Source organism: Bacillus rossius, chromosome 14 (assembly GCF_032445375.1).
Source record: "Bacillus rossius redtenbacheri isolate Brsri chromosome 14, Brsri_v3, whole genome shotgun sequence".
Classification (NCBI taxonomy): Eukaryota; Metazoa; Arthropoda; class Insecta; order Phasmatodea; family Bacillidae; genus Bacillus; species Bacillus rossius.
In genome coordinates, this window is record NC_086341.1 from 20,266,322 (window position 1) to 20,289,555 (window position 23,234).

Genomic DNA, 23,234 nt, shown 5'->3' on the forward strand with positions numbered 1-23,234 from the left:
AATAGGACTTATTGGTCTTTTGGCAGGCGGCCCCTGATTTAAACCAGAAGTATTTTCTTCCATTATTTGAATATCAACTACAAATAATGTAAACTGCTAAAAATCTTTCACACACGTTTGCTAATACATAACCTAACTTAACCATCAACGCAACATTCTCCATTAACTTAGGCCTTTTGAACCATTGCCAAAAACTTAGCCACATAACTTTTACTATTTGTATATAACTAAATACTGTATGGTAATATTATATACGGCCGTCTGAACTTCCTACGTTATTATCGTATAATAATAATTATATTGAATAAGAACGATTGAAGGTAAATATAAACTTTTTTTTCTTTTTTTAAACTTTTGGCCTTCAGTTTACGCGCACAGCCGTTTAGAGACAAACTGCTAATTGTTTATTACAATCCGTCCAACGTAAAAAAAAATATCTTTACTCTTTGCACAAAAGAAAGTGTGTGGGTGAAAAACGGAGTGGTTATATGGTCGCCATCTTTGTTTACGATTATTCACGTAACTCATTTTTTCTACTGTTCCATCCATGGAATATTTTCCCCGTTTATTTACAAATGAATTTAATTCAATAATCTTATTTCATTGGATTCAGTACCGTAACTGCTGTTTTATAAGTCCGTTGGTAATATTGTATCACGTTAAATCATTATTAATTGACGTTATTTATGCATGGAAAAAGAGCTGTTGTGGGGGGAAATTAAGACTAATACCGAAGTCGGGAATAAATCTGGCACGTTTCTAAACATGAAAATAATTGATTCGGAGTTGCTATTTACCATTTTCTCAGCAAAATACGATACAGACAATTATTTTACTCTACGCCAATGTAAGTTGAACAAAGTATAACGAACATATTTGTATTATGATTGAGGTTAGTTTAAATGATCAGGCATATAGGCTTAGGCTAAGCATGTGTGTCTTCTCATTATGCTAAGTTAACTCCCAGTTGATGTTATTGATCGTAGGCATTCTTTAACTTTTAGGTAATGTATGTATAGTAAAAGATTAGCTTAAAAACTTGAAATGTTTTTTTCTATTTTTCGAACTTCGAATAATTTCATTTTTTCGAGTACGAATTCTCATATAACAAATGTTCGACTCGAATTCGAACTTACGAAGCTTCGCCCACCCCTAATGATTAGAGCATAATATTTGTGTGTGTATATACAGAAAAATTAAAGCTATTAGGATCCCAACTCTCTTACTTCGGCCAATTTCCCTGAGTTTCCCTATTTTTCTAGTCACCTCACATCTTTCCCTTTGTTCCATCAGTCTCTTTGGCAAGATGACAGTCATAGTTGAATTCCTTTTTAACATATATAGTGTCTGACTAGTCGCAACCACGCAAAAGGAATCATAGATATACACACGCACCTTTAGCATTTATTTTTTTAACATTTACAATTATCAAAGGAAATACTGCACTGTCTAAGTTTTAAATTTGTGTTACATCTACTTTGTTTTACAATGTAACACATACTTCAGTTTTCTTGTTTTATGTGAACTGAATTATTTTAATTAAGTGGGTGAAAATTGGCAGGGGAAAAAAAGACACCATGGGACATGCGTGTGTAATCTTTTCACATGCAATGCAGAATGTGAGGACATACTCAACGATGATCAAAATTGCATAAATTGTAGTAAACCTCAGGAAAACTACCATAGGTAATCTTGATTCTAGAAGCATGATACTACACAAACATGATATAACTAATAAAATCACGTAATTTCTGTTTTTAGACTTCTGTTATGTTTAGACAAACAGAAAAAAACCATTTAAAAAAATTATATTACACCAAAAATATTCAAGCATGGAAAAGTTCTTTAAAGACTTGAATAAATTTATGTTAATCACAGCTGCCATCTCAAATAATAAAATCTGGACAGTTTATTAAGACATATTAAAATGACAAGAAAATATTTAGTTCTGGTTGTCCAGTCAGCTACATTGACACTGGTAATTAATTCTAAAAAAAATGTAAACAAAATAGTAGAGTAGACTCCTGATTATCTGTGGGTAATGACTGGCAAGTAGGAGTCCATGAATGAGTTGATATTTATGTTAGATAACAAACCTTTTCAGAAATAAACACCACATGCTTGAAGCGAACAGTCTTTCACAAAGTGTATCTAACATGAGAATAAAAACTACAGTGAGGCATCCAAAAACAAAATTAGGTTAGTGAAAGGCTGCTAGAAATTAAATTTTCATGACTTCCGCACAGTGACTTCTTATTTCGCAACTTTCTCAAAGACATTAACAACCAGATCTCTAGTTTCCTTCATTTGTTGTGATTTACATGGCCCTGTAAACACCCTAAGCCTTATAAACTAAGAATTAAATAAGTTCAAAAAGTCCGTACTGGAGTTGAACAGGTACTCGTAGCTGGGAAGGTTGTAGCCGATGACGTAGTGGGTCTTCCACCCCCCGAACAGCGGGAACCTCGGCCGCAGATCCAGCTCCACGGAGTCGCTGAGGACCCTCATGTTGGACGTGGATATGTTGCCGATCTCGTCGCGGTAGTACACGTCCGTGGCAGCCGCGGGCAGGATGGTCTGCAAACACAAACACTCGCCCTTATCACACCCAATGCATACTGCACACAGCAGCTAATACGAACATCTCCGAAACTAAACTTATTTAAAAAAAAAAACACCTGGTAGTTAATGTACCAGTTTTAAGTTAAAACTTAATTGGAGAAAATAAATGAAGTTACACTACACTGGAACATAAAGCGTTTACCCGAATCAACCGTACACAGTTTTTAATAAAATGTGTATTGAAAAAAGCATGGTAGGCAGGTTATTCAAAAACTTGACAGCGCAGCATGGCAACGCTGCATAGCACAAGTTCCGTCAAGCTCCAAGGTTGGGTAACTTGCTGTTGCTTGTTGGACGATGGACATGTTGCACAGGGTTTGTGGGAGTGCGCTGACATAGAAATGATTACTGATGACTTGCGGTTCCGGTCACCTGAAGTTGGTAAAAGAAACTAAAATGATTAAAAATGCTCAGGAATTGGGAGATTGTGGTGTGGGATGAAGTATGTTGGACCAGAAAATCATAAACATAAATCAAGGGGGAAGCTGAACTTTCTATTCTTTTATCTGCATTAAGAATCTACAGGATAGGCAGAATTGTATCGGGGTGGAGAGGGGAGGGGGGACATTAACTAAAGCTGCTATCGGCACAGCTCAAATATATAGAGACTTCTTACTCACTCCAAATTACAGCAAACGAACTAGTCATAGTGGATCTCCAAGTGTGTTCCAGGGCACTCCAGTGCACTCTACAAGATTTCCAGGTGCACCCTGTGGTATTCTAGAGAAATGTGTGTCTACTCTATTATACCATGTCACTACGGATATACCACTGTTTTTTGATAACACATAATAATTATGTACATTTTTAAAAAGTTTTCTGCAGTGGGGAATTTTGATTTAATACAATTCTTTGGACATACGGCATTGCAGTTTTGCACTGTCAGAGATACACTTCAAGAATGCAAGATAAAAAATAAAACATAAACACTCACAGAGACCAAACTGAATCAACTGGTGTAAAAGATTAAATATCAGACAGCACAGAATATTCTGTGAAAGGAACTTAAGTCATAGAAAAATAACAAAACGGATGAACCCAGTGGGCTAGCGGCGAGACAGCTTCAACAAAAACAGAAAATGCAGACAAATACCAACCTTAGACAACAAAGCAAACAGACGAACCCCACGATGATGCTAAACAGGTACTGCGGACAACACAACACAAGTGGTACCTTGATTGCCTTGACGCTGGACACTCCGCTCTGAGACTCCCGCTGGTACTCGTAGCGAGAGAACGGCCCCTTCAGGATGGCTCCCGTGTGCTCCACGTCTATCGTCTCCTCGACGGCGATATTCCCCCAGTGAGACACCTCGATCGTGCGGTCCAGGTTCGTGATCGTCACGAAGGGGGAGTTGTTCTCGTAGTGGATGCTCATTCTGTCCTGTAGGACCACATACAATCAGTGAAAAGTACTATTATAACAGGAAATGTTTTTTAATAGGGATGGGCCAGTCAAATCCAAAAATCAAAAGATTTGATATTTATTATTTAAGGAAAGAAGTTTGAAAAAAAATATTTGAGGAAGGAAAATTCACATTTTTTTTTTTTTTTTTTTTGCATTTTATATTTGATTCTTGACACCTGCATTTGTATTGGAGGGGTGTATTTGAATTTAAAATCCAAGATTCAAGAAAATTGGGATATGATCCAATACTAGGTTTTAAGGAAAAATGAAACATAATTACATTTTAAGTTTTTTTTATGTTATTTGCTTGTTCCTGAACAAATAAATTGCACGTAACCGTTTACTATTTTGCGAAAACTCTTTCACATAAACTAGGAAAGCCTGAATGTGTTACCTAGTCCATGCACTTTTCATAAACCACTGCTACACTCAAATATATCCCTGTAACCCTACATATTTTCAGCATTTATCTGATATGTCCGATTTTAAAAACTTCCATCTTCTATATTTCTGGAATACCAATAACAGTATAACACCAAGAATAAAGTACCCTAAAGCACTATAAGACCAGTTTAAACCATTGTCTAACTAATTTATGTTAAAATGAAACAATGCATTATAATTCTTGCAGATAAAAAAATAATTTGATTACACGGTTTACAAGAATAAATTTCATTTTTATACCCAATTTACCTTAAAATAAACTACAAAACTAGAGATTACAATCAATTTGTTTAGAGCATGAACAAGCATTACATAAAGTGATACCACAATACAGTAGAACCTCGCATATCCGACCATGACGGGACCAGGCCATGGTCGGAACGGCCAAAAGGTCAGATATCGGGAGGAGCAAAAAAAACGACTTTCTCAGATAGAAAAACAGCTATATCGTACTGTAATACAACTTTATTGTAAAGTATGTACTTATAAAAATGTTGCTGTATATATTTCAAACATTTACTGTTTTTAAATTAAATGAGATCAATAAAATCTAAGCATACCTTATTTAAAGAATTCAGTAATGGACTTTTGTTTTAATTTTGTCAATCTTGACTTTGCAGAAGTGTCCCTCCACTTTTTTGCCCACAATACGTCCATTGGGTTTGCATTTGGATGTTGCTCAATGTATTTCAGCGCAACTTCGAAGGCGTCCTTAGCAGCAGAATGACTCACTACGTTGTCACCGTTGGTTTCGTCTTCATCCGAGTCAATATCTTCTTCCACGGCTTTGTTCTGCACAACAGCGATAATTTCGTCGTCATTTAGTTCTTCATTGGTGTCTTCCGAAACATCAGCTTCAACAAACCACTCTTCTACATCATTCATCTGGAGATCATGCTGAAACACTTGTAAATTTTGTAATACTTCTGTGTTGTCTGTCTCAGGTTCTTCTTGTTTCAATGATGGCCAAATCTTTTTCCAAGCCTTCTGAAGGGTAGTTTGATTAATTTCGTCCCAGGCTGCAGCAACGGTGTAGATTGCGTCTTTTATGTTGAAACTTTTCATCGCCTCGAAAAGGTTACCTCCTTCTTCTGTTTTGTCCAGCAGAGAGCCGATATATTTTCTTCTGTATCTTCTCTTTAACAACTCGATGACGCCCTGATCCATAGGTTGTATTAAAGGTGTAACATGGGGCGGTAAAAATAAAGCCTTGATGTTTCCTTTATTTAATTCACATTCAGAGGGGTGACTAGGAGCATTATCTAACAGCAAAACAGCACGAGCAGGAAAGCTTTTAGACTTTAAATTTTTTTTTACTGCGGGGACAAATTCGCCAAAAAACCACTCCTTAAATAAATCGCCATCCATCCAAGCAGATGATTGATTCCGATAGAAAACTGGAAGTGTTGCCATGTTTAGATTTTTGAATGCTCTTGGTTTCTTAGATTTTCCTATGACGAACAGCGGCATTTTGTGGCTTCCCTTGGCATTGCTACAAGTTGCAATTGTGAGCCTGTCTTTAGCCAGCTTTGTTCCTAACACAGGTTCATTTTTAGCAGCTAGAGTGGTTTTTGGAAGCATTTTGTAATTTAGGCCTGTTTCATCTACATTGTACACTTGTTCGGGTACAAGTTTCTGTTCTGTGACCAACTTCTCAAATGTTGCTACAAATTCTGTAGCAGCATTATCATCAGCTGAGAGTTTTTCCCCCGCAATAATAAGATGTCGTATGCCATGACGCAACTTCCATTTATGTAGCCACCCTTCGCTAGCGCTAAATTTTTCTAGATCACCTCCCAGCTTTTCATGCAATTTTATGGCTTTTTCCTTTACGATGGGGCCTGACAATGGTATTCCCTTGCGCCTTTCCTGACAAAACCAAACCCATAATGCTTCATCGACAAGTTCAAATTTTGGTTTTTTCAACATTTTTCTACTTTTTAAGGCATTTTCTGTCTCAACTGTTGTTGAGTACGTTTCCAGATCTTTACGGGTTTTTTTCCAATCTTTTATCGTAGTCACCCCTACACCCAACTCAGAAGCTAATTTAATAACAGACTCTCCATGGTCCAATCGTTGTAAAATCTCAAGTTTTTGTTGCAGAGAAACACAAACACGTTTACGTTTTTGAGTTGCCATTGTCACACACGTAAAGCACTATGTATTGCACACTTTAAATTCTGTAGTCGTGAATAAATAATGGGGAAAAACACAAACAGTATTGACGTTAACAAACACAGAACTGTACAAGATTATAGTCAGAGCACATTACACATCAAGATTCACGGCTGAACTGACAGTTTTTGATACGAAAACAAAGCATATCGTAGATGAGTCACTCCTTCAAGCCTAACAGGCTCACCAACCGGAAGCGCGTGTGAATCACCGACAGTCGGACACTAGGTCGGATATCGGGATGAGTCGGTTGTGGGAAGGTCGGATATGCGAGGTTCTACTGTATATCAATTTAATTAAGGAGTGAATTAGGCTACAATTATGATATATGCGAGTAACAGGCAATTTGCCTGAAGTCATTTCGCCTAAAGGCGTTTTGCCTAACTCCGATTTGCCTAACGGCGTTTTGCTTAAAATGTTACTATGATGACAAAACCTCATTTTGCCTAACAGCAAATTGCCTAATGGCGTTTTGCCTAACCGCGAATTGCCTAATGGTGATTTGCCAAACGGCATTTTGCCTAACCTAACGGCGTTTTGCCTATCTGTGTTTTGCCTACCAGCGGTTTGCCTAAAGGCAATTTGCCTAACCGCAATATGCCTAACGACATTTTGCCTAGCGCTGAATTGCCTAATGGCGTTTTACCTAAAAGAGGAAAAAGCATTTTGCCTAAAGGTGTTTTGCTTAACTCCTATTTGGCCAACGGTGTTTTGCCTAACGGTGGTTTTCCTAACGGCGTTTTGCCTCAAATTAAGCAAAACGACACATGCCCTTATATGCTACACGAGTGTAGCCTACACAATAACACACAAATATGTGTGGGTTTATATGTATATATGTGTGTACATATACATATATATGTGTTGTGTATACATGTATATGTGTGTATATATAAACTGATTCACTGATTTGTTAAAACAGTTGGCCTTCTCCGTAATAACCCTCTTTAACATATAATGTTTAAGGCTAAGTCATACAAGGTTGTCCACACACATCTGTAGAAAAATTTCCCTGACTTGCACATGATCTTTCATAACCAATATTACAAAATTTTTTAAAATAACTTTAATTTTCTGAAAGAAACAAAAGACTATCCAGCTTCCACCATCCCTGTAGCTGTAATAGTTCAAACGGAACCTTACACGCGCCATTACACAGCATTCATGGATTACGAACTAAAACACTAACACTGGAAAATAAAAGTGCTCAGAGTCTGGGCGATGGCATACTGGAGCATAACATTTCCCCCTCGAATTACTATCGTTGAGGAATCACCATGACTTTTCCAGGTTTTAAAGTAAATTCCTAAACCAATTTCAACATCCCTGACTTTTCCCCAACTTTCCAGAATGTGGACACCCTGTGCTGGTTATCTCACTATCTTGGCATTACTTTCACTAGAGGAATTTATAAAACTGATAAAGAACGATGAAAACGTGGCAGACGTGGGGGGGGTACTCACGACCGTGAACGCGGGGACCTTCTCGTACGGGCCGTACGTGATGGACGCGTCCGACTGCGACGTGGGCTTCAGCTTGCTGTAGCTCTCGACGTTGCGGGAGGGGAGGGCGACCAGCGCCGACTGCTTGGCGGTGAAGTACGGGCTGTAGAAGTAGTGGCTGCCCTCGTAGATCACCAGCTGCTTCTCCTTCTGCGAGATGGCGGCGGGCAGCGGCGTCAGCAGCTTGCTGGACACCGTGTCCACGTCGACCTGCGAAGTCGCGAGGGCCGTGGCGTTAACGGTGGTCGTCTGGCTGTCTCCCGGTTCTCACCACGTCATTCACAAACCACGCAAAGTTTAATCACAAATAGCATTTAAGAGGCATTGCACTTGTCTATACAAGATTTGCTCCATGGTTCAGTCGATAACGTGTATTTTTTGGACAGTGGAAAAGGCTAAAACGGGTCCTTTCAAGGACATCTCAAGGTATGAAAAAATTCTGCACACAGTAAATTGTAAAAGGAATATAGGGAAATGTAAGGAGAATTTGTCTTTAATATCCGGTATAAAACTTAAGGGTTTCTGCTTGCAGACTGCATGCCAGTTATTGCCTGGCACGTAGAGGTGAAACGGCGTGCGATGCATGAGCCGGTGTACCCTTAACGCCCCGCACCTTTAGAGCTCGTGCCTGCAGCCGAGTGGCCACCTGAAGGTGTGTTTACGACTGGAAACCTTTAGAATTATAAACTCAACCTGTACGCAGATGAGCACACCACAAATATCTAGTTTCTGGTTGAATTAGTCATCGTTAATTCCAACCAATGAAAATGGGCAAGAATGCAGGTATGTTATATATATATATATACACACACACACACACACACACACATGTGTGCATGCATGTGTGCGTCTATACACACACACACATACTAGTTCATGCAATGCTAATATCATTTATTTCAAGCACCATAAAATGTCAGTATATTTAAAAAATATATTTTTGGATAATAAATACATTTTAAATACACGTAAAATGGCAACATTTACCAGAAACACAACCAATAAATAATTTCTGAAATCAATAATTAAATTAAAGAATACATTGTAGCTTGTTTTAAAATTCATTGCAATTTTATTTCACGTATCTTATTACTTCTTGACATGATGCAAACAATTTCCTACTTCTGCTTTCCCCAAGGAAATATTATACATGCCAAAAACACATTCTACTGTGCAGTAACTGATGCTTTCCATAATTCTTACGGAAAAATATAAAATTTGACCATCTCCGTTATTTTGGAAATCAACATATGATTTGCACCCGAACTGTCAAAAGTCCTACACAAGAATCATAAACTATTCCAATAGTATATCCTAGTCAAAGATTTTACAAGTTTTAAATTACTTGAATTTTATACCAAAAATAGCCTACAAACTGTTCTTCAAAATGGTGACATTTCTATAACTTGAAGTACATGAACAGTACACCGATTCATTTATTTGCATACTTATTTCCAGTTCGGACAGTACTTGTGATTTCACTTCCAGGAAAAAGTAGGTTAAATATACTTTGAAGCAAATTTGGACACAAACTAAATCAGGGTACACATAAATCTGATGTAAAATTTTCCTTACTTTCCCATGACTAAAATTTTAAATTTCCTCGAGTAATTTTTTTTCTCTTAAAACTACCTATTTTTCTATTTTACAAAAAGAAATAAAGATAATGCAGCCAATTTTGTTTCATAATTCCCTTAAATTTGTTCAAAATGTAAGCTAAAAAATGATTATGGAAACAGCTAAAAAATTAGACAAACTTCAAAATCATCAACATTTGATATGCAAAAACCTTGAAGACATTCAAAGGTCATAATTTTATACATCCGTCCAACAAAAGTATGAAGTAATCAAACTTTAGACGGATGGATAGACAAAATTTTTACAACCATCTTATTGGTTGCAGGTCTGATGAATGACATACGGACTGATGCGTCAGACTATCATAATTCCGACTGAACCAGTAAAAAACAAAATACAACTCAGCTATAACTTAAATTATTCAGTAACCTCATCACGAAAAAAATTCTTAGACTACCTAAGAAATTTCTTAATTTTCTTAGTTACCAAAAATTTTCAGATTTTGACAGGTTTACTTGTTTTTTTCTGTCGCTACCCACCTTGGTTGATAACTTTTCCGATGCACATTGTGAAACACGCCACAAACATTACCCGTGTGCAGTGAAATTCTATAGGTGGGTTCTATAGGTGAAATTCTATTTTACCGGTGGGTTACTTACGACAACAGATTTTCCTGGCTGCAGAGTATCTGCCAAGTCGATTCTCCAAAAGGGTTCATTTCCTCTGCCTCCCACAGTGGTTGGCACCACTTTCAAAGATGTTTTACCAGAATCACCAGTCTGAAAAAAATAACACGCATATAAGTACATGCACGCAACAAATTCTGCTCGTGAAATCAGCACAAGGTTCACCTATCTGGAAACTGCCAGAAATTTTCTAAAATAAGTTCTCTTCTGAAGGAAAAAATTTCTAAAAACTCCTCTCATTCTATCTGATGATTCTGTTCAACGACACTGCTGTATTTTGAGCAGTTAACGGATAGCTTACCATTTTTCATTTGGCACATTGAAAATCACGTAAAATTGTTTTAAAGGTTGGCAGACCTGCCAACATTCAAATTCAAAAAATCATGAGGTCCTCGATAAAAATTTTCAGGCCCATAAATACAGGTTAGATATAAAAAACAACAAATGAGAATCTTTAAATTTAAGGGACATACCTGTACATATGTTACATGGTCTCTGCTTCAAAATTTATTTCAACAAATTATAGGTTGCAGATTTAATTTAGTTGAACATAATTTAGCACTGTTGTGTAGTGATCATGCAGGGCCGCAACTAAAAAAGATGTAAAATAACATTCTGCTCGTGTAACATTATAATCACTGTTCACAGCAAAATTAATTTTTTTTTATTGGAAGCAATACACTTCACGTGTTAGCTGTGTTTTTTTGTAGTGACATGTTTCACAATGTCTCCTCTTCCACTATGTGAGATAGAAAAATCAGCACGGCACACGCTACAAAATGCAAAATTGCTTCCTTTACGTGACTCGAGTATTGATGGCAACTCGTTACTGTGAGCTTACGTAAAACTTGTTTTGTAACTTTTACAAACAAAATCTTGGGGCCCCAAAAAATCGTGAGGAAACACTATTTTGGCGTGAGGGCGTGAGACGGACCTTAAAATCGTGAGCCTCACTCCATAATCGTGAGAGTTGGCAGGTCTGGGTTGGTTAGGTTAGCTACATTTAAAGTACTGTAAATTAGTACGTAAACAGATGGTTATTTAGGTTGATGACATTTCATGTCCTGTACTTAATTCAGTTGATTATAATTTAATTTTTGATCAGTTGGGCATCTATTCTATGGAATTACCTTTTTTGACTCAAGTTCACACTGAGAGACAGGTCTTTTAAGACAGTAACAAATGACACAGATGACCAGAGATACTTGGAAAGGAATGGGCCATGCATGGCCTTTAAGTTAAATAACCATTCCAACATTCGAACATGAGTCCCCTATAATGCATGTTTGATGTCTAATCACTGCACTCACTGCCTTGCTCAGTCACAACATTCCAACTGCTGCATCGGTTGTTCAGTTGACTATTTAAGATAAGTACAGGGAGCAACTAAAACAAGGAGGGTGATAGAAAATTTGAATTCAAAAATTTTTTTTGTGGAATATTTAATCAATATCAGCAACCACTTTTTAAAGTGACGTCTAATAATTCGATGAACGCCGGCTGCACGCACGAAAAAGTGTCCCGTTACACACATTGTCCCGTTACGCTGTGTTCCGTTACGCTCATTGTATGCTTGCGCCGCATCTATCTCTCTTCCACTCGATTGGAACAACCATCGATCCGACTTTTTCGAGGCACATTAAACTTGAAACACTCCCATTCCTTTCCTACTTTTCCTATCATCATCCTATCCTTAAAATAATAACACAGATTGGAAGACGTTAAATAGCAAACATGTATAAAAGTTATAGTTAAAATAATCTCTTTGTATCATGAAGTAAAGGAAATTTTGTCTTTATACTGAATCAATTTAATGTTATGGTGTAGAAAAAGAATGCATGGTTGTGACTTGTGTAGTGTCGAGGAAAAAGAATGAACGTGTTCATGTTTTGTGATATTGAATTTAGCAGCATTTGGATGGTAATTTTAAATTTAAAATAATACATATGAGAGTAATAGTAAATGAATACCATAACGCCAGGAAAAGTAAGTGGATTTTAAGGATTATTAAATCTTTAGTGACATGCAATAATGTTATGTGTTAATTTTGTGTACTGTGTTCGATGAAAGGTGTATTGATTCAGTAGCAATGTTAGGTAAATTTAATGTTTTCTTTGGTAGGTTATTCATTAAATTTGTTAGGTAACATAAATTGTCTCCTTTTCCTAGGGTAGATCAAGTTACACTCTTTGAAGTAATAACAAAGCAAACTGTTTGGTGAGGGTGGGGCAGCTAAATATTTTTTTTGTAAGTTTACGTAGCGATCTAAAATGGATATTGATGAAGTCGCCAACAAGATGATGCTGAAGTAATTACGACCTGTTGCTTCTTACTGTATGTACGTAGGAATAGGGCGTTAAGATGTAGAATATCACATGCTTGTTTAGCACAAAATTTATGTTTTGACTGTAGTATTTATTCCATGCCCGAAAGTTAGTTTCATAATGAATCCCTTTATTGCTAAAACTTGTATCTTAGGATTTCAAACATGCTCACTGAAACACTAAGGTATGATAGGTTATAATTGTGGCAATATCCCTGTACTTGTCTTCTTGAATTTACATATTTCTGTGAGGCGTCTATGTTAACGCACAGCCTTTACAAAGAGGTTATGTTAACCCCACCACCGCACGCAAACAGAACATGTAAGTATCGACTAATAATTCTTACCTGAGCACTAATGAAACAGAGCTTTTTTGCGAACTGCTGTTCTGTTGTGAACATAAAACTCTTCACCCCAGATTTTCCTGTGTTTTCGAGGGTTATTTTGTGAGATATTCTCACAAGTTGAGAGCTAATATCGATAGACCGGTGAACATTTTTGTTGACAAGATCATTATTTAAGGAATCTGCTGCTTCCACAAGCACACCACTTAAAACCAGCACACAAAAACACAGTAGAACGACACACGAATGCATCGTTAATAACTCGCTGGCTAGGAAATCGAACAGTCCATTCAAATCTCCACTTCAAATCAACATCAAATAAGCAGACACGCTACTGCTACGTGGCGTCGAACGGGTGGCAACCATAGACCGCATACATTGTAGAAAGGCAACAAACCCAGAGATTAGGAAAGGATATGTAGTAGCATTATTAGTCAGACGTGAAACCGTTTCTTTTTCTCTCTTTTTTTAAGTTTTAATTTTTACATTTTCATATGGCGGACGTTTGTTTATATTTGTATCAGCTTTTATTAATGACTGTATTTAAGCTGTTCGGAAGAAAATTATATCGAAATATTACCAATTAATACGTTTATACATCGAAAGTACAAAAAGAATCTTCATAATACAAAATTTATTACATGAGTCGATATTTGGACTCCAATTGAACCTCAAATACAGGTTCAGCTGATTAATTTGTAAATAAACGGCCGCCATATTTATACGTGAAGTACACAGAAACCTACTGTGTCCGGCAGTTATCTTAGCGTCTCTCAGCGCTAGGTGCGGGGATAGCGGGACCGGAGAAAGAAGAGGGGGTAAGCAGGTGACACGTAGCCGAGAGCCGTGTAGTGGCTGTTAGGAAAATATCGCCCTTCAGTGTATACCCGAAAATGGAAGGCGAAGGTGGCAGCTCGCAGAGGCGCGGTAAAGTAATACATAGCGGAGAGCGGGAAATAATAAAAACCATTTATTCTATAGTATCAGTTGCTAATACTCCAAAAAAAAGCGCAAAATTGGCTTAAATGGAAAGTTTAACATTGTAAGTTATATGTTCTGCATTGTTTGTACACTATGAATGCTGCAAATCTAATAGTAATAGTAATTAAGTTTATCAAAATTTTGTTTTTCGTCACCTAATACAATCAATTATCATGGAAAGAGAACTTCACACTTACATTAAACAATTCATATAATATTTATGAGGTTTTGAAGGTTATAATATGCATTCTAAAGTGGAAATACAATGCAAATTGTATTTACATTTCTAATAAATAATCGATTAAAGGTGCATTAAAATATAAATCCACACATACACAAGCATTTTTTAAATGCCATTAACGTTGGTAGTCAGATGTTTCCTAAACGACTGACATGAAGTTAAAGCAGCAAATATAACATAACAAGCTCCATGTTTAGTTAAATGTAAAGCCAGCACTAAATGGCACGTTTTAAGTACGGAAACCGGAGAACGATAAGGGCTAGACTGCGTCATCAACTGTGAAATAGCTTTCGTGCGGAGAGCTACTATTGCGTAATGTTTTGGTCGTTTGCTTTTTTTTGTAAGACTTTTTTTAAAAATAACTTTGAGACGACAATGAATTGAGAAGCATAGTTTAAAATTTATTTTACGTATTAAGTGACCTAGTTTTCCAAAATAAATCGTGTCTGGTTTTCGCTAGTTACTGAGTTAACAACATTTCAATTAATTTTGGTTAGCATAATAATTAGCAGACACTGTAGGTATATTTGATGGGACAAAGTAAAATGTTGCAGGTTTAGATAATAGTTTGTTACTTTTCCTGACAGATGAGTACAAATATTCGAGCACAACCACTGAAATTTACACAATGTTACACTTATGTAGTACAAGTACAATTCATAGGATTTATCACTTTTGGTTTGGTAACCCAGCGCTCTTAGCCAAAAGGCCTTACCGCCCTGGGGCTCCCACTGGTGTGGATACAGACTTACGTAGTGTAGGAAGTCACGCGCCGAATGTTTTCTGTTCTGCTAGTACAAACCTGGCCGCTGACCTTGACAATAGGATATCGCTTTCTCTTAGCCTTCCCCTCCCCTCCAGACAGGACTAGGGAGCTCAGATGCCAAGTTATCTGCCGGGCACAGTACCTTCCCTTTTTGTTTCACCCCCCTCATCAAGAATCGGATCTTATGGTCCATGGAGTTAGGAATAGTCGTTATGATCCATCTGTATAATTCCCTTATCTCTGCAAAAAAAACCATGAAATAATGAGAATAACAGTCTGTTTTTCATATAAGTTCAAAATTTGTAGTACTCATTCAGCCACGATGTTCGGGCGCTTACCATGTTGAAACAATCTGTTTAACTATATATATAGTGGTAGGGAACAATAAAATGATTACTTTATTTTTCTTTCAAAAATTGTTGACAGTGTGTTTCAAACATTTGATTAAAAATACCATTCCGAATAAGTGAAACTTCATGGTTAAAAGGAATTGAAAGCTTGGAGGAGACACAAAAATTCCAAACATGTGCACGAGTGTGCTTTTATACAAGCATACAGGCGAGTGTACAGGTATGCAAGTGTATACGATTGTGTGTAAGTATCCAAGTGCGACAAATTAGGATTACCAAGAAAGTATGCGATTGAACAGTGTTCAAGTGCGCAAGTCTGCAAGCATGCCAGTGGGATATTATGCAAAATATGTCATCGAGTGCTGCTGCTGCCATATTTATTTTTAACAAATAAATTTATAGCTAAATATGACATATATATTCATCTTCAATAAAGTACGTAATGGAGGCTCACAATTGTAACAAACTTGACAACGAAAATCTGCAAATTATCTATTTTATTCGTTATGCCCCTCTTCACAGCCTTTCCACAACTCCTGAGTGTTGAAGTTTTGTTTTTCAACTACCATCTGACTGTGACTTACCCTACAGATTTAAAGAAGTTTCACTTCAAAAAACACATAAATAATTTACCTATAGTAATTAAAAAGAAATATCCTTCCTGAATTGAATGGATTGTTACATATTTTTTTTTATTCTTTTTAAGAGTGAATATAAAGAAAAAGCATGGGTGAGAAGAGACCATTTAAAAAATTGCATACTCTGCCAAGATATGTCTCAGTTTAAGCAAAGCAAAAAATTTTTTTCGTATGATAGGTAATGTGATTTATAAGCCCATGTGCGGATGTGCCTATGACCAATAAGGTTTCACGGCCAAGTTTGCACAATTTAATTTATTTTTATTTTTAGTAAAAATCATTTCTGGTACTAAAATGTGCTAAAATAAGATTAAATAATACACATTAAAGTAATTTTGAGCAGGCTCGTTTCCCAGCAGTGTGTAAACGTAGCGAATGTTGCTCAGTGGCCATTGATGATGTTGCTTATAGCCAGCTGTTGTAGAGTGCAGCCTCCATGGGGAGGCGGAAGGTGGAGTATTCGGCCCCCGTGGCTCACAAAGTACATATTTTCGTCGGGAGAAACGATGGCTACTGTAAGCTGGCAGGTGCGGCTAGTAATTCACATGTTTGGGACCCGTGGAAACGCCCCTGTGTCGACGCCTAGCACACACTCATGTAGCTGGGATAAGTGAAAGGAAAGATCACTAGACCAAGAAACAGTACTCACAGTTTCGTTGCTGAAGGCGGGGGCTGTATTGTAGCAAGTGGGCACTGATAAGAGCAACTACAATCATGCTTCCAAAATGAAACTAATTAATTTTATATTTTAATTGGCACTTACCTTCAGTCAGAAATTGTGGTGCTGTCTGCATGCGTCTGTAACCGAAAATTACTGAAACCACCCCTAAATTAATGTCTGTTCACGTGCCAGATGGTGCGAAGTGAGAAACTGATTAAGGAGATATACAACCCCCACTCAAAAACCGGCTGAGTTGTATGAGGAGCTCAGAATAAAATAAAATTACATGACTAAGTAAACTATTAACAATAAACAAAAAGATGCAGGAGCTTCGTGTGACAGTTTTGGCCCTCGATGATGGTCCAAGCTGGACTTGTGGCAACGACTCCGGGGTGGCAATTCCGCGCACTTGGGGTGGAAAATGACATAACCACAACTAAATTTAAATAAATCTGTTGGGTAGTTTGTTTATAAATACTCTGAGGGGGGACACATAATATACACTTTCACGATGATCTGCCTTCTTGCAGTTATATGGTCTTAATAACAAAACTGGAACTAACAACACACAAACAAGGCAGTAAGGACATAGGGCATGCTCCGGAACTGCAGCGCGCTGTGGATGTGGCTGAGGTGAGGAATTAGTTAATTTAAAACCTTAAGTTTGTTTGGAAACTATTCCTTTAATTTTCTGAATATTCATATTTTTTACTATATATATATATATATATATATATATATATATATATATATATACATATATATACACATATACATAAATAAAAAGCTTAATTTTGTTTGTATCTAATTGTACTACTATCAAAATATTTTCTATCGATATTAAGATTTAACTGACTGGAATAAAGCAAATTTAAAAAAATATCACCTGACTTGGAAATTAGATCATAAAAATTATTCCCATTTCCTGGATATTTTTATAAGCGATTTATTTGTATTAATACCACGGCTTACACGAAGCTCTTCCTGCCAAAGACATGTGGTGTCCTATAACGTATAACACAATCAAAAATTGGTTATATATCGTGTTAAGTAACACAGTTACAAATTCGAACATATGTGAACTATCATTTTTATTTGTAAGTTATCAAGTCATATTAGTTTTTAAGTAGGTACTACATAAAATTCATTCTATCAAATACAAAATCAAGTTATTATAAATAAAAAGCTTAATTTTGTTTGTATCTAATTGTACTACTATCAAAATATTTTCTATCGATATTAAGATTTAACTGACTGGAATAATGCAAATTTAAAAAAAATATCACCTGACTTGGAAATTAGATCATAAAAATTATTCCCATTTCCTGGATATTTTTATAAGCGATTTATTTGTATTAATACCACGGCTTACACGAAGCTCTTCCTGCCAAAGACACGTGGTGTCCTATAACGTATAACACAATCAAAAATTGGTTATATATCGTGTTAAGTAACACAGTTACAAATTTGAAGTATTTTTTATGGAAGTAATCAGATTCTTATGATTAGCGCAATAAATTTACTATAAGCATCAGAAGCACTAACAGTATAACCCAACGATTTTAAAACAACACGAACAGAAATTTGAGGGATGGTTTTAGATTGACATATTGTGATATTCACCCTACGTAAAACCATACCAAGATAAACCAGCTAATGCCTATGTCATTAGTAGCTTTGCCTGTTTGATAATAAAAAAAAGTACTGAGTGAGATGATTGAAATCGTTAATGGATTCATGCGATTTTTGTTTTGTTTAATGTACTTTTTATTTCTGTTTTTATTCTGTCACGAACGTTATTGCCACGATCGATTCCACGGGGCGATGTTGTTGGACTACATCTACCACGTAAACAGCACGCTTTTGTGCACGAGGGCATACGTACTGCGTCGTTCTTCTTGGCGCTAAGCCCTTCATGTCCAAGAATTTATCCATAAAGTGAATTAACATACTCTTCATTGTGGCGCATGGAAGGTAAGGAATGCCAACTGTACCTCTCCGCACTAATGGCTACCTCCTGGTGGTACCAAGAGTGTTTACCAAAATGGGTTCTAACAGGTAGCTACGTCCCTCGACACCCTTAGTTGCTGGAAAGAGGTGTCTGGTGAGGTGGAAAAGCTCTCTCTGCAGGCAACGGCAGAAGGCTTGAAAATATCAACGGGGAGTCAGCACCGCTAGGCCCTCAGGCTGTGGGTCCCAAGGCCTTGGATCAATGTGAAAATCCAAAGACATATTGGCTATGACTGGACCTGGGCGGGGCTTCTGCCCTGGAAACAAACAACCCGTTTTGAGGGAAATTTTCCTGTTTAAGTCCTAAAAAAGTCAATGGCTTGAAAATTTCCCAAGAAGCTTCAAATCCCCATGGGCAAGCCGCCTTAGGCCACCAATGTCATGACCTCGAACATTAGGATATCATAGCCGCCATTTTGAATACTGGCGTCATAGTTTTTCGTTACGACCGCCATCTTGAAAATTCGTAATTATTACCAGTAAATTTTGGAAAATATTTTAAAATTTATAAAAAAAAATTGTAAAGAAAGTTCCGACATTTTTAAAATAATGATATCCGTAATTATTTAACTAGAAATTCGGGGGAAAATTTAATTCAAAAAACATGATTTACATACAATTTTAATAAAATTTTAATTAAAATATCCACTAACATCATGTTGCTGGGAGTGCTCGGTTTGAACTCGGCGAGAGAAAAATAAAAATGGTGACGGATCCTTCCTCAACGGAAGCCACCGGCAGACTGACCTCCTACCATAAATGCCAAGGTATATATCAGCCAGTCAGTATGACATCACGTCAGCTATCTTGTTTTCTTCTGTTGGAGGCCGCCATCTTGGATCCGACATATTGTTTTCGTCTATCAGTGTGTGCTACCACCATATTAGTTTAATTTTGACCCACTAGAGTGCAGTATTCATTTATTGCCAGGGCGCCCGCCATATTTAAATTCGTCCGCCATCTTGTAAATATGTAATTATTAAGAAGGAAATTCGGGAAAAATTACAAAATTCATTAAAAAATTACTTGTTAAAATAATTATTAATTCGCTCGATTATAGTCCTTGGTTAGATTCTTGATCCAAAGAAAAGATAATTAATGATATATCATATCAATTTAACATAAAAAGTGACAGGTTTCAGAAATAACACAACAAAATTACAAACAAAATATTTGTTGGATCAATATTACTCTACTACAGTAACACTACCTAATGTTAGCTATCTAATAAACATTTAGTTCTGCGTTGACTAATTCTGAGCTCAAAATGGTTGACTGAGTACAGAGACCAGCCAGATCTTTTCCTACATAGTCTTTTTCTTTCCGACAGAGTTTCTCGATACTGTGTTTAACAGAATACTTTACATCGTCGGAATTGTAAATGGGAGCATTCGCTGTCTTGAATGCACACTTATTTACTTTGTCCTCGAATGGATATGGTTTGCCATACATTAAATCCAGCCACAAATTATAATTTAAAGATCCGTATGTTGCTACTTCATCAGTAAGCTTATTGATAATGTTCTGCTTGATGTCATTATTGAAAGTACAACATTTTTTGACTCACTAAATGTATTTAGATAATAGTAGTCTCTTAACATTCCACGAAATGCAGATTTCACCAAGTGTAGTCCGTTATCATTTGCATGTAATGTACCAAGCACAGTGTTAGGTTTATATTCATGTCCAGGCCTCATCGCAATCGGTTGCTGAACATTGTTTTTGTGCCTGTACGCAAACGAGTCTCCAATTTAAAGCAAGGAGTCGAAATATCTGCAGGTAGTTCAACAGTAGGTACACGAACTTCACCTTTACAGTTTTTCTCATGTCGTATCAAACTGTCAATACGTTTAACCCAAACATGGTACTCATCGCAGCGAAACTTCATACGAGAAGGATTATTCGTGTATTTACTCCTCTCGTGTCTTCGTGCAAAAGACATATCGCAGTAGCTGCAAGTATTTCTAATCGATGAAGACGAACGATTCAGACCCAAACTAGATGCTGATGTAACTGCTGTACTACCTTTTCCCGGAGTACTCTTAAGCAAATCGATACATCTCTGTTGCAGTGAAACCTTTACTTTATACTGAACAGCAGGGCCTTTGCATGTCTTCGAGTGTCTTTTCAACTTATCATTTTTCGTAAATTGCTTGAGACGCATTTTATAGCTAAACATTTTGCGAGAACGATTATTAGCACATTCTGTATTCTCGTGTCGACAAAAATTACTGTTGGTCGAGAAAATCTTGTCACAGCAAAGGCATCAATGTTCGCTAGTTGTTGACGAATCACCAACCATTTGAGTCTCAATCGACGACGAAACGTTATCGAGGTTTCCTCTGCAGCCAGCACTGCAAGAATTAAAAGTATCTTCTGCCGGTGGAACCACGCATGTCTAGTGTGATTGGTGACGATGATCGGGATCTGCGTGGACGCTGACGAGATATACGCAGTCGATGGTACAGCTTTCGTCAAGGTCTTCGTGTTCGTTGTCCACAATGCCAACGGCATCTGCGTCGCCGTCGTTTTCACTGCTGTCGATGTCTCCGCTACCATTGAGGTCTCCGTTACCATCGTCGTCGCTGTCATCAGGATTTGCTCCTCGATGGTAGACCGTCCATCAAGAGAGAGCCGATTCGCACTACACAGCTGTCAGAGGTCCCTGCCGCCGATCCATCATATTGCCATCCGGGGCAGTTAGTGTGTGCGAGACCAGAAACCGAAGTTTCTATAACTCGCTTAGTGCATAGTAAATCAGGTGCACCCCACACTTTTGTAGAATCACTTGGATCAACGGGCGGGGCGCGTGTCTTGTGGGATAAGTTTGGCACACGGGCCTGTGTGTGCGCTGGTATGTTGTGTAACTGAGGTCCCTGTCGTCTGGGACTCGCTTATATACCCGCAGCCGCCAGGATAATATGCAAGTCAAAACATGAACCATTAACATTAATATGCGAGCATATAAGGAAGCACATTTAACAACAAGGACACGCATTACAGTATGAAATTGCAACTTGGTAGGATACGATCTCATCACAGAGACGCGATCTTATCGCAGTGATACTATCTCATCACAGGGATACGATCGTAAGGCCGCGATACAATCTCATCACAGAGATACGATCTTATCGCAGTGATATAATCTCATCGCAGGGATACGATCGTATCCCTCCGATGCGATTGTATCGCGGCCTTGCTTAAAGCTGTATTAATTTAATCAAAACCTAATAAAAATAGTTAGTTCCTGATGTTAACTTTTTTTTTCTTACAGATGATGAAGATAAGCTGTTATTCAAATGTTACGTGGCTATTTCTACTGCCACACGATACCACGTCTCAGTTGCTTGTGGCAAACCGTAACGAAAATTTTAAGTGCGAGCCAGTAGTATTAACGTCAACAGGAATGGAATCCATAAACTTATTTAGTTCCGGAGGTACATTCAAGCTTCGAGCACATAACTACACCGGCCAATCAGAACGTCATGCTTTACTGAGCATGAAACGAATCATCCACAAAGATAAACTTGACCTTGAAGGAGTCACCCTGAAAGCTATTGTCAAGAGCGTAAGTAATTTTTTTTATCATCCTAAGCTTATTCTGGAGAAATCTCAACGCTCTTCAGACCACGGTCTTTCGGTGACGAGATTTTAACATAATTACCATGTGTAAGAGCTGATAAATGTAAAATTTCTCTATCCTTATTGCAAAAATGTAATTAATTTACTTAAGAGTATCTGAATTTTATTTGTTATATTTTCATTTTTTTGCAATTGAAGTACAGCACAAATCAGCATGCACAGTAATTATATTAACTTAAAATTCTAAATGAATTAATTTTTTACTAACATTCCCTAACTTATTTTAACTTGATTTTAAAAAGGCTTAAAATGGTGTTTTTTTTTTCACTTATTATATATTCAGAATAGTGATTTTTTTTATTTTCCTATATAATTTGATTTTAATTTTTTAAGATAATTTTTTGTTCAGACCGGTTCAGTGGATTGGAATAAGTTGGATACAGCTTATTTGATTTTAAACACAGCATTTAATAATTGTAGAATTTCATTATTTCAATCAGTTTTAAAATTGTATTAGTATTTTTTTAACACGTCTGTATTCTTCACAGCTTCAATGATTATTTTCTAGTGTTGTGTTGTATCGTTCTTATCTTGTTTTAGCAGTCTTCGGCTCTCTTTGTCCGGAGATACCACAACAGAACAGAAATCAGCGGATTTGTTGGAGAAATGTGGAAACTCTTAGAAGAAATGCTTAATTTCAGGTAATTTGCCAACTTGAAAAAAAATATTAATTTTTTTAACCATGTCGTCTCAAATTTTTATCTCTGGCACACGTGACTGCATCTGAATGTAACTGCTGAGGTAAATTTTATTTATTTTCAAGAATACATCAGAATTTATCACTATGGCTTCAATAACTCATCTCAGAACGTTCAAATAATAATTCTGACTGTTTTTTTAAATTCCTGTTTGTGCATTTTGAT

At 36.9% G+C, this 23,234-nt stretch overlaps 1 protein-coding gene across 1 annotated transcript in view; it reads right to left on the reverse strand.

The window, feature by feature from the left end:
* The window catches only part of LOC134538700 (dolichyl-diphosphooligosaccharide--protein glycosyltransferase subunit 1), a 35,900-nt gene extending 22,428 nt beyond the window's left edge, over positions 1-13,472 (reverse strand). Inside the window, exons 1-5 of the mRNA XM_063380135.1 lie at positions 13,086-13,472; positions 10,389-10,508; positions 8,113-8,361; positions 3,797-4,006; positions 2,385-2,577 (exon numbers count right to left, since the gene is read on the reverse strand). Of these exons, the coding sequence (XP_063236205.1) occupies positions 2,385-2,577; positions 3,797-4,006; positions 8,113-8,361; positions 10,389-10,508; positions 13,086-13,334 (1,021 nt within the window). The 5' untranslated portion in view covers positions 13,335-13,472. The remainder of the gene's footprint in view (positions 1-2,384; positions 2,578-3,796; positions 4,007-8,112; positions 8,362-10,388; positions 10,509-13,085) is intronic.
* Between the last annotated feature and the right edge of the window lie 9,762 nt (positions 13,473-23,234).